Source organism: Biomphalaria glabrata, chromosome 11 (assembly GCF_947242115.1).
Source record: "Biomphalaria glabrata chromosome 11, xgBioGlab47.1, whole genome shotgun sequence".
Classification (NCBI taxonomy): Eukaryota; Metazoa; Mollusca; class Gastropoda; family Planorbidae; genus Biomphalaria; species Biomphalaria glabrata.
Genome location: NC_074721.1, coordinates 25,936,642 through 25,948,910, shown reverse-complemented (window position 1 = coordinate 25,948,910; position 12,269 = coordinate 25,936,642). Strand labels below are relative to the sequence as shown.

Here is a 12,269-nt window from a genome sequence, read left to right as displayed (position 1 = left end):
TTAACCTGGAGTCAAAATTAATTTTCTGCTGTGAAAGGAAACCCCGTATATTGGAAATGTAGAAAAATGGTCCATGCGCAGTACCGTTATAGTAGTTTAGCAGAACATTTCAAAATAAAGTAGATTGTAACTAATTTCGACGAGCTGTTCCGCAAACATGCCTGTTTCGCAATAGTAACTCTACTAGATCTATATTATAGTTATTATCAGTTTATCACAGCGGCAAAATTAAAGTCGTAAATTCTAGTTTAAAACAACGAATGTTTATTAAAATTGTTTAACATAAATATTTTATAATTATTTGTCCTTTGTTATCACCAGCCACGAAAATACTAGAACATACGTATTATACGTATTTCTAAATTAATAATAGCAAGATAAATTGCATTTACGACACTAAGACTTTTTTTCTAGACATACCTTTGTTGAAATATGGCGGCGTTAGAGATAGAAAACACAAATAAAATATAATTCGTGTGAATTTATAATACGTCTTAACATCTGGGCATAACATGCCTTCTGAAAATGTAGGCTCAAATTATTACACTTATTTACTTTAATTATTAGATTTCCTTTTATTCAAATTATTCACATTAAACTAGATGTAGGTCTAGATATTATAGAATATCATTAAGTTTAATTTTAAATAGATTTTAGATTTACACTATTACTATTTAATTTATTATTTATTTACAGATTAACTCATTAAGTTAGAGTAGTTCTAGAGATTTACTATACTTGACAGTATAGACAATAGTGTCTATAGTGTTTACTCACTATAATAGTACAGTGACTAGTATACTGTATAATAATAATTGAGTATAAATACTAAATAGGTACTACTTACTAGTTACTAGAGTATTACTAGAGCTATATAATTATAGTAATATAGTGATGGGCAAAAGTTAACTAAAAAGTTAGAAACTTTTAGTTTAACTAAAAAACATAATTAAGGCCATTGTGATTGTTTAACTAGAAAAAAGAAAGTTTAGTTAAAATCGTAGTTTAATTTATTTTTTTTTAGTTACTAACTAAAAAGTTTAATTACAATTTGTACAACTTTTCAACATGTGGTCAGGGTTGAAACACACATCCCTGTTTTCTGGTCATTTGATATCAATAACTTTGATTATCAAAAAGATAATGCAGTTAATAACTATTTAGTCAGTCTGCATTTGAAGAGGGTTTAGTAAAGTAAGATGCTGGTAGAAGTTGTGGAAGTAAATATTTCCAACTGAAAGTAGCAGTATTATAAAAAGTTAAACATTTTTTGCCAAAAGCTTTTATTTATGCAATATTATGAATGGGGTTTTTCCGATTTTTTTGTGAGCCATGTTGTGGTGTTTAATTTCTGTTTTTAATGGGAATCTGATTAGTGAGTTAGGTCAATATTTAGTGGTTTTAATCAATTCATTTGCGGCAAACAATAATTTTTTAACTGCAGGAACATCAAGTCTTAAGACTTATTATTGAGTCTAAGTATAAATCGATAGCTAGGCCTACATAGATCTAAAAGCATTAGGATAGCCAACTCTAGAAAACAAATTTCTTAATCCACATCCTCTCTGACCATAAAGTAAATAGACTGTGTCCTACTGATTTTAACAACTTGGTCAGCTAAACATACACATGTACCGTAGGCCTAGTGTACTGTACGTGTGTAGTCGATGATACTACAAGACTACCCTGCATTTTTTTCATTACGCGTTATGCAATAGTGTTTGCTTAATGTGGAGTGGTCAGACAAGAAAATAACACACTGGCGTGGCTAGTCAAGAATATTTGTAGATATATCTTATCGCTAAAATAGTTACACACCCTCCCTGCCCAGAAAGTAAATAGACGGTGTGTCCGACTGATTTTAACAACCTGACCAGATAGATGTACACGTGTAGGCCCATATAGTGTACTGAGTGTGCACTCCATAATGACAAGACCACCATATTTTTTTTCCCTTGCACGTTTAACGGTTATGCAATAGTATTAGTTGTATTTTTAGTGGTTAGACAAGAAAATAGCACATCGGCATGGCTAGTCAAGCATGTATTTTACACTATGAAATAGTTATACGGGTCAAATATTTCTTAAAACTCCAATGATTTTGTTTCTATTTCTTTGGTAACTAGATCTAAATTTGAATTTCTAAATCTGTTATTTAATTAGATTTTAAACTTTACCAGTATAAAAAAGATTTTCCATTATATAATAAGTTACATATTCCTTAATACTGATTTTATTATGGATAAATATTCCTACAATGTTAAAAGAATAAGATCGAACTGTGATAGGCATACAGCCAGATGATTATATCTATATAGGACTAGGTCAACCCCCCCCACCCCCCCCCAAAAAAAGTTATGAAATGTTTAATTAATTTTCTTTAGTTTAGTTTAACTATAATTTGAAATTTATGATAAACTTTTAGTTAAACTACTTTATTTTAGTTGAAAACTAGTTTTAGTTTAACTTTTAAAAGTTAGTTTAGTTCCCATCACTATATAATTATAATACTAGTAGGAACTAGTCTAGTTTTACTATTAGACATATGTATGTTATTAGTCATTATTAGTGTATTAGATATAGCTCTACTATCTTAGTATCTAGGATCTAGTATAACTGCAATTGTAGAAAGAATAGACTACTGTACTATATATTATATATTCTATAACTATAGCCTATTTACATTATCATTAGATAATTCATCTACTAGGTCTATCAACTCGACTATACAGAACTAGATTAGTCAATCTAGACTAGAGCTATAAAACTTCTCTGCACCACAGCAAAGCTTGAGAAATGTAGAACTCACAGCTTAGCTAGTAAAGTATCATTATCATGATCATCTAAGGCTCTAAGCTAGTCAATGTTCTTTGTCCTAGATTAATCTAGTCCTTAAATCATTCTTATTATACAATATTAGAAGACCCAATTTCACATCATGAGCATGGTGACCAAGTGGCTTCTGAGCCAGGTATCTTGATTGAAGAGTAGGATTTTTAACTTAGGAATTTTTATGATGCCACTGAGTCCACTCACCTCTGATGTGTACCTGATGTTGGGGAAGAAAAGGTGGTTAGTCATTATGGCTTCATGACACCTCCATTAACTATTGGCCATAGGAAACAGATGAGCTTTATATCATCTGCCTCCATTGAGTGCAGGACTTTAAAGAGCTTACTTAATTGCACACCGGGTTTGGCATGACGGCATGTGGCAAGTGATGATGGAGTTCAACATAGATAAAAAACATTATTGATGTTATCAAAGCCATAATAATGCTAATAGTTCAGTTCTGAACAACCTAATTGGAGTTTTAAAGTTTTAGGACATCCATAGGAGTGTGGCAAGGATGCATTTTCTGTCTAACTCTTTTTAACTTATTTCTGGAGATTATGATGATGGAAACTCTTGCAGGATTTACTACTAGCTTGATCAATAAAGAAGATAAAAACTGTTCAGGCCTGGCATTTGCTGCCATGAGCAAATTGTGGAAAATCTGGAAGAGTAATAACAGCTTTCTAGTAAAATTAAAACTGTATTATTCCCTAGTGGTCTCTGTACTCCTTTGTGGTTGTAATAGTTGGATACTGAAGACAGGCTCTAAGATGAATCAAAGCCTTTGAGAGTAAATGCTAAAAAAAAAATGCTGGGTATCAGATACCAGGAAAAGAAGACAAATGAGTTTGTATTTTTACATGCCAACACTGCCTGGCTAAAAGGAAGAACTACTCAATACTGAGAATAGACAAAAGCTGAGCTGGTTTGGTCATATTGTAAGACATGACTCACTATCAAAAGACCTTCTCCAGGGTACACTGGAGTGGGCATTAAGTAAGGGTCCTCCAAAGAAAAGCTGGCTGGATAACATAAAATAAAGGACTGGCCTCTCTTTTGATATTCTGTTAAGAACAGCTGCTGACTTGGAAAAGTGGAGGGATTTGGTTACGTGAACTGTCACAGCACCCCTACAATGAAAGTCAATGGACAGAGACGAGATTAGGCAGGCCAATCCTAGAGATAGTATAGATTACTATAGATAGAAACAGCAACATTTTCTCCCATTTGTTTAGCAATCGCTTTGCTTTAAAACTGTCAAATATAGCACATGAATCAGCTGGTGTTCGAACTCTGGATTATTATGATGACAGTTCAAAGTGTAGCCAGGCAGCCATGTATACATATATTTTGAATTTGATAAAAAATTCCATTATGATATTAGTATTCACTTTATCTTAATATCAAAGTTTTAGATTTAGACAAGAATGTAATAGCTGTTACTATATGTTTTAGCGCAGACCAAAAGATGATACCTGGACATCAGCTGAATTAAATCGAGCTTTAAAGGTAATAAGTGTTAGAAATATGCTTTTAATATATTTTTAATAATATCATCTATTTACCCAATATCTCGAATTGCAATAAAATATAATTTTTTTTTACAGTAAACTATTCCAATATGCGCTAGAAATGTTCCAGCATTTTTGTAACTTAAGTTTTTTATGTCTCATTCAGAACAAAAACATGCAAATGCAGCTAACCTTTTCTTTAGTGATAACTGGATGTGTATTTTGTTTTCTCTAAAATTTGTTCAAACTAACAGTTGCTATACTTACCTGATAAATTTAGTGTTTAAGAAGCTCTTTTTTTTTTATGTTATTACAAGTATATTTTTTTTTTAAACTAGACATAATGTTCAGTTTTTTTTAATTGTAATAATTAAAGGAAAAAAACTTTTTTACTTAGAATTTTTTCTTTTTAGAGTTTCTTAGAGCTTTGACTTTTTAAAATTGTAAATAGTTGCTATTGGTTTAAGATTAGTCTCTTAAGTCTTATAAAATCTTATACATATCAATTACCATAAATTTATGATATAATTTTACAATATCCTTTTTTAGTTTGCCAATTAGTTTATAGCATATAGTATCTCACATTGAGCAGTCAATATTCTCCCATAAATGCTGTACTTGATGCCATCTTTCAACAAAGATCCAGTTAATTCTAATTGGCCACAGATCTCTGTAGATTTCCCTCATGGTATTGATTGGGTTCAACATATATATTACCATATACATACATACATATATTGTCATCCTTGGTTTGTCAGTTGTGGGTCATGCTAAATTATCTATTTAGTACCTTCTGTATTGAAGGAACTTCTGTAATTTATAAGATAAGGTAAATGCCCATGTTCGAATGTTGTCAGAACATAACAACTTCACAAACATTTTTTAGATGATGTTCATATTTATGTATCTTTTTGACTGCTACAGGGCTCAAAAGATGATTCTCATCGTACCAAAAAGTCAAGAGAAGATGGTAGTAAATATTTTATAGTCTTTTTTCTTTTCTTTATTTGAAATCATGAATGTATTTTGCATTAAATTATAAAATATTAAAGTTTTAAACCTTTTTTTTTTTATTCATGGCTGTTTTTAAAGTCAAGAACTATTATCTAAATGTGTTAACACAAATTACAGTCATAGAGGACATTGTGATACTATTTGGAATTCTATTATAGCAATGTATCTCTTATTATAATCAACATTGCATGTATTTTCTTTGCAATAAAAGGTTAATGCAAGATATTTATGGTTTTTATAACATAATCTTTGGAGAAAAAGTTTTTCACAAAATCTTTTATTTTTCTTTGCTAGTAATTTATAAAGTAGCTAGCCTATTAGGTTACTTAATTTATGGCAGTACATTTCCATCTTCATTTTACAGAATGTTACAGACTTACAGTACATTTACAATTTTCACTCATAGCTTTTAATATACTTTATATTATTATATTTTAAAGGTTTCAACATGCTCTGAGCTTTTGACATCCTTCTAATAGAATTCAATCGTCTCAAAAAGTTCCTAGAAATAAAACAACTAAAAAAAAACTTTCCTTTCAATTGAATCAATGGTTTCAATGAGATTAGGAAAAACAACTAAATGGGACATAATACTAATAATTAATCTATTTAATAAAATATAATAGACTTTCCCCTTGCAAATTTTTATTGTCAGTGTCCAGGGGAAGACTAGGTGTCAAAATCGGCCCTGGCATTACCATACCATTCAACCCACAAATTGATTGCCCTTCAAAGTACATTTATTGTTACCTACCCTCAAAATAATTAAAGTTTGGTTAATGCATCGAAAACTGATTGCAAGCATACAAAAGTGGGTATATATTAGCCTAATTGTGACTGAACTGGTGATGAGTTTTATTGCATCTCTGGGCAGAACATTCCAGCCATTTGTCTTTTTATCAATTCTTCTTCTCCTTCACATCTTTCTCTTTCACTAACTGCATACAATTGTGAAAGATTTCATAGCTGGGAAATCCTGGGATCTTGTGACAAACCAACCCAATAATAAAATGTACCTTTAACTGGAGACATTAAGTCCATTTTGGTAACAGTTGATGCACAGATTACTGTATACAATAAAACCCCATTATAACCCAAAATTTATTACTAATTTGCTCAGCATCTTCTTATAGATTCCCCAGAGTATGTTCACATCTACAGAACTATACAAAATATAAACCTTATGTTGTTTGTCAAAATCGGTTTATATACATAGAGGATAGCAAATCACTAGTGGGATGGTAAATGGATACAAATCTTGGTGATTCCATTATTATGAAAGTATGTCTTTAGTATTACTCAGTAAAGTCTGTAAAGATCGTTTTTGAAAGATTAAAGAATGCCAATCATTTTTATGGTACATATTGTCATTCAAAGAGGCTTTTTCTGTGACCCCAATGGCCCACCAGGCATTTCACAGGAAGCCCATTTAGCCAGTCTGCATAATAATTTCAACAAAAAATGTCCTTGTTCCAGGATCAATATACTGAAGAGTTAGAAGACTTTGAATTCAAATGAATAATGACAAATTATTAATGTCTTTTAAAAAACTAATTTTTTTTTTTTACTCATTTAGTTATAAGCACACTTTTTGGTTACACAATCTTTGTTTCAATGTATTACTAGGGGAACGCAGACACCACCGTGATGAAAGAAAAGGTTCAGATCATGTTAAGGATGAAGGGAAAAGATCAATCAGACAGGATGAGGTAGTAAATGGTCTGCCCTTGTCCAGAATATTGTGTGTTTTTTTTGTCCGTGTCTGATGTTTCATGTCATCGATCAACAAATTTAAGTGAATTTTACTATTTAAAAAAACACACCCCTCTCTCAAGTTATTTTTTTGAAGAAAAAAACACTTTTTCATTTTAAAATGATTTAAATTTTATTGTTTGGTAATGAATTTGTGTTCAAAACATTTTTAACACATAAAGCATCATTCCTTTGTTTAAATGAGCATGTGAATGTAAAACCAAGCTTTATTTAAACATCTTTAACTTATTATGACCAGTATATTATGTGTATTTATATAATACTTACTGCACACATCTCTCTCTGTCAACTCTAAAATCATTAATTCCATTCAAAGATACTAGTCTTTCTTTATATGTAGAGCTTTACTAGTTCATTAGTATACTACACATTCAATTATCTACATCCAGACATTCTCACCAAACATGTAAACAATATTATTCCTATTAAATAGGATGTCAACCATACTCTGTCTCTTCATGTTACTAATGTTATTCAGTATACATGTGTGAAAAAACAAACATGACCCATTGAACTTAACTTAAATCCACTTTGTGTGAAACTTTCCACTCATTCCTTTGTCTTTGGCGTCAGTTTTCTAGTCATTGTGTTATAGTACTTTCCAACAATTCAGTTTTATTTTATGTCCTCAGGATGAGAGGAAGAGTAAGAAGCACAGAGAGAGGGGGGACTCTGATGACAAAGTGGAATTAACAGAAGTAAGTCAGTTACATTAGTTCATAGGTCAATTACATTAGTACATAGGTCAGTTACATTAATGCATAGGTCAGTTACATTAGTACATAGGTCATGAAGTGACTAGTGAGAAAATAGTTCATGTGTTTAGTCTTATAAAATATTTTGATTAGTTATTAATTAAGAAAAGATTCTAAACAATGGAGGTAAATTGCATTATGTTTAATTAAAATACTATTAAATAGACTATTTATCCACATCTATGTATTTTGCAAATACTTAACTTGAACTTGTCTAAGACAACACAAAATAATTTATATTATACTAAATAGATAAGTTGACTCTCTAAGCACAAAATAATTTATTCTAAATGCGTGACTTGACTCTCTAAGCACAAAATAATTTATTCTAAATGCATGACTTGACTCTCTAAACACAAAATAATTTATATTATACTAAATAGATAAGTTGACTCTCTAAGCACAAAATAATTTATTCTAAATGCTTGACTTGACTCTCTAAACAAAAAATAATTTATTCTAAATACATGACTTGACTCTCTAAACACAAAATAATTTATTCTAAATACATGACTTGACTCTCTAAACACAAAATGTTTTTTTCTTGTATCCATTCAGTTGAAATCTATTTCAAAATAAATGTGATACAGTTACCTCATGCTGCATTTCTTTCTTTCTCAATGCTCTGCTTCCTATTTAGGCTGCTGCCATACCTGTATGTATACATCCATATCTTACTGAATTGTAGGGCGAGAGTGACATTTTTCTTTTGTGTGCATTTTTTTAAATTTAATTTCTTTTTCTTTAAAAGACTTTGTCACATTAGTTGAATTGATTGAAATATAGGCTCCTATATTATGTATAAATTGATTGAAATACTGCCTCCTATTTTATATATAAATTGATTGAAATACTGGCTCCTATTTTGTATAAAAATTGATTGAAATACTAGCTCCTATTTTATATATAAATTGATTGAAATACTAGCTCCTATTTTATATATAAATTGATTGAAATACTAGCTCCTTTATTCTACATGACTAAATTAATGTTAACACTTTCAAGAGACAAACCTTGGGATGTTCAAACATGAAGTTTTGTTTCTGTGAATAAAGGATTTTAAAAAAATTGACTTGCATTGTACATTAAGTTGAACATAAACAAGTAGTGTTTTAAAAAAGCTAATCAGTAAAACCTGAACAAATAATTGTATGGAATCCTTATTTTTACATTTTTTCTGTATTTTTTAAAATCACAGACACTTTTATTTTTATGTTTTGTTGATCAATTTAGTTTGTTGCATTTAGCATCTTAATTTTTATTTTGTGTGTACATGTGCCTATTCTTACTTGAAACAAAAAACAAAACAACTTCACAGTAAACTAGTTTTTATCAATGTGAAATTGACTTTCAATTTTAAAATTAAAAAAAAAAATGTACTTAAGGAGCATTTATGTTAGGTTTTAAACTGAAAACTGTATAGTTTATGGCAGGCACATCATTTTCTTTAGTTATGCTATTTAATTGAATAAGTTCCTGGAGTCAAACCTGCTTGATATGAAATTCCACCTGTTCTATTCCAGGTCCTATAGATCCTTAGGATAGATAACATTAGTAGGTCTGAAATGATTAAAAATTCAAGGTCTTTAATGCTTTATTTTAAATTTGTTTACTTATGTCTAATCCAAAACAACTAGGAAGATAGAGATCGGCTTCGTCAGGAAAGAAGATCAAAAAGGGAAGGAGGAGGAACAGAGGTAACAAAACTTTTTATTGCAAAGCTGATATCAACTCACTCTGTCTGTCTGGTTAAAAGTTTATACACATTTTTCTCCTCACCCAATCTCGGATCAAGTTGAAACTTTGTACAATTATTCATTGGCGTAAACAGTACATGATTCAATAAAAAAAATTAACCAATCAATCAATTAATTACTAGTATTTAATTATTTTGTTTGATAACAACAATTGAAATTGATCCTTCAGTATTCACAGATATGACTAAATATGTGGGGTTTGTCTTCTTAGAAAATGTAGACATTATTTCTCCGACACTCATTCTCGGATCAAGTAGAAACTTTAAACAATTATTTATTGTAGCTAAAAAAAACATGAATCAATTAAAAATTAACCAATTACTCAATCAATTGTTGGTAATTAATTAATCAATTAATCAGAAATAGATTACCTTTACATCATCTCCCCTAAAGACCGCATGGTCTGAAAGGGGAATTTTACTTTTTTTTTTTTTCACTTTTAATAAATTAATTTATTATTTTGTTTGATATTGAATAAGATAAATAGCTTTGCCTTAGATAATCTTTGTATTTTAAAAAAGGATTTGTATTTTTTTTTTTTTTTTTTTTTTTATTTGAAACCAAGGAATGTTTTTAATAGCCTAACCTCATTGTTAATCCACTTTTGGAAACTATGCTTATTTGTTTTAGAAGTGGTAAATGTTAAATTTTTTTTATTTTATCTGTATATTTTGTAACAGATTATACTGTGTACATATTTTAATAATTCTTTGTTTTAAGGAGAAACATCCCAGGGTAAAAGAGAGCAAACCTAACAACAAAACTGCAGACAAGGATGAGGATAGGAAAAAACACCACCGTGACAGAGATGAGGACAGAAAGAGACATGAACGTGACAGAGATGAGGAAAGAGAGAGTAGAAAGAGACTCGCTGAAGAGGAGGAATCTGTCAAACACAAAAAAGACAGAGACAGAGAACGGTATTAGTTGTATAGAGAATGGTACTTCTTATATAATGTTAAGATTACAAATTCTTCCATGAATCCAACCAGCTAGTGGTACACACACATTTGAGCTCTCTTTGAATAAGTTACAACTGCTAATAGAACAATCAGTCACCAATGAACTAATGTAAACTTGTTTTTCAACTTTTCGTTTCCTATCTATAAAATCTAATTAAGCAGATATGAACTATTTTCTCATCCTACTTTTTAATATTGAGATTGACCTCCATGAAATTTATATGTTGAAAACTTTCTATAAAGAATAATAATTTTCATTACCAAAGTGTTTTTATATAGTTCAGTTAGCTTTTATGAATACACAACAATTTAACTCTTATAAATGAAATAAATTATAAATGAAATTATATAAGTGAAATTGTTTCATCATCAAGCTCAAAAGTGTCATTCAATTGAAAGTTAAATTTTTTTTTGAGATTTACAAAACAAATAAATGAACAAAATGTACAGCATTTTAAAGTTTTTTTCTGAACATTGACTCATGAAATTCAATTGTTTTACTCAAACTCACACACTTAGGAGGCAATATGAAAAGGAGAAAGAAAGAGCTCGTCAAGAGGAAGAAGAAAAGAGTCACAGGCGTCACAAGGTGGATGATGGAAATGATGGTAAAAAACGAAGACACAAAGAAGAGGCATCTTCCAGGCACCAGGAGGGCAGTGAGAGACAACACAGACCTAAAGACTTGGAAGAAGATGAGGTTATATAGAGAAAAGTTTTGTTTTACATGTTAGGAATTAAATAATTTACATGTACTGAGTGGATTTATTAGCTAGCAGTAGGATGCAAGAACAAATGTAGAAGAAAAAAGTAATTGTAGAAGCTGCATCATTTTTCTTTAACTTTCTGTATTATGCACACACCAATAGATAAATTAGCTCTTAGATTCATTCTATTTGAGAAACACATCAATGCAAAGAACACACAGCTATAATGATGAACTAGAGCTTTGTTTAAGTTCATCATCAACTGTATGGCACACAATACTGACAATATAAAGTACATAATCATGTTACAATCTAGAGACGCACCTCCACAAAGCAAAACTGAATCAGTTTTACACATCCTTTTCCCAACCTCCTACCCATCCTATAATTATTTATCATCCATAAACTATTAAATGTAAATTATTGAAATTAAAAAAAATAGCCCACAAAAAAAAATGAATAGAAAGACCATTAAAAAAATTCCTGATACTTTATACATTATAAATAAAATACTCATACATTAACTAAAATTCTGATACATTAAATAATGTATATCTTATAATGTATGCATAATATATAATTTATAAACTGTTCAATAACACGGACATGGTTACAAGTGTAATAATAAACTCTTCCTACTTATAGGATGAAAGAGAAAGAAGACGACAGGAAAGAAGAGAGAGGCATGAAAGAGAAAAAGCAAAAGAGAAAAGCAAAGACAAAGAAAGGGAAATACATAAAGACAGACGCAGAGAGACAGAAAGGGAGAAGTCTACAGAAAGAAAAAAAGAGAGAGCTAAGGAAAAAGACAAAGAAAGGGACAGAACCTATGATATTGAAAAGGACAGAAAACATGACAGAGAAGGTGGCACTCAGAGAAAGTCAGGAGTAAGAAATGAAAGTTGTGCAAATTCATTTAGGAACACATTTTTTTTTACAAACCTTTTTTTTTTTG

The 12,269-nt window shown here is 30.1% G+C and overlaps 1 protein-coding gene across 3 annotated transcripts in view; it reads left to right on the top strand.

Moving 5' to 3' along the window:
• Positions 1–411: 411 nt before the first annotated feature.
• The window catches only part of LOC106064596 (cytoplasmic dynein 2 intermediate chain 1-like), a 28,852-nt gene continuing 16,994 nt past the window's right edge, over positions 412–12,269 (top strand). For 2 of the 3 annotated variants that reach the window (XM_056003908.1, XM_056003906.1), the window contains exons 1-10: positions 412–527; positions 4,291–4,344; positions 5,271–5,316; positions 6,987–7,069; positions 7,766–7,831; positions 8,529–8,543; positions 9,526–9,585; positions 10,366–10,565; positions 11,127–11,307; positions 11,960–12,202. In XM_056003908.1, the coding sequence (XP_055859883.1) occupies positions 513–527; positions 4,291–4,344; positions 5,271–5,316; positions 6,987–7,069; positions 7,766–7,831; positions 8,529–8,543; positions 9,526–9,585; positions 10,366–10,565; positions 11,127–11,307; positions 11,960–12,202 (963 nt within the window). In that variant the 5' untranslated portion in view covers positions 412–512. The remainder of the gene's footprint in view (positions 528–4,290; positions 4,345–5,270; positions 5,317–6,986; positions 7,070–7,765; positions 7,832–8,528; positions 8,544–9,525; positions 9,586–10,365; positions 10,566–11,126; positions 11,308–11,959; positions 12,203–12,269) is intronic. The other variant, XM_056003907.1, reaches the window with a different exon arrangement.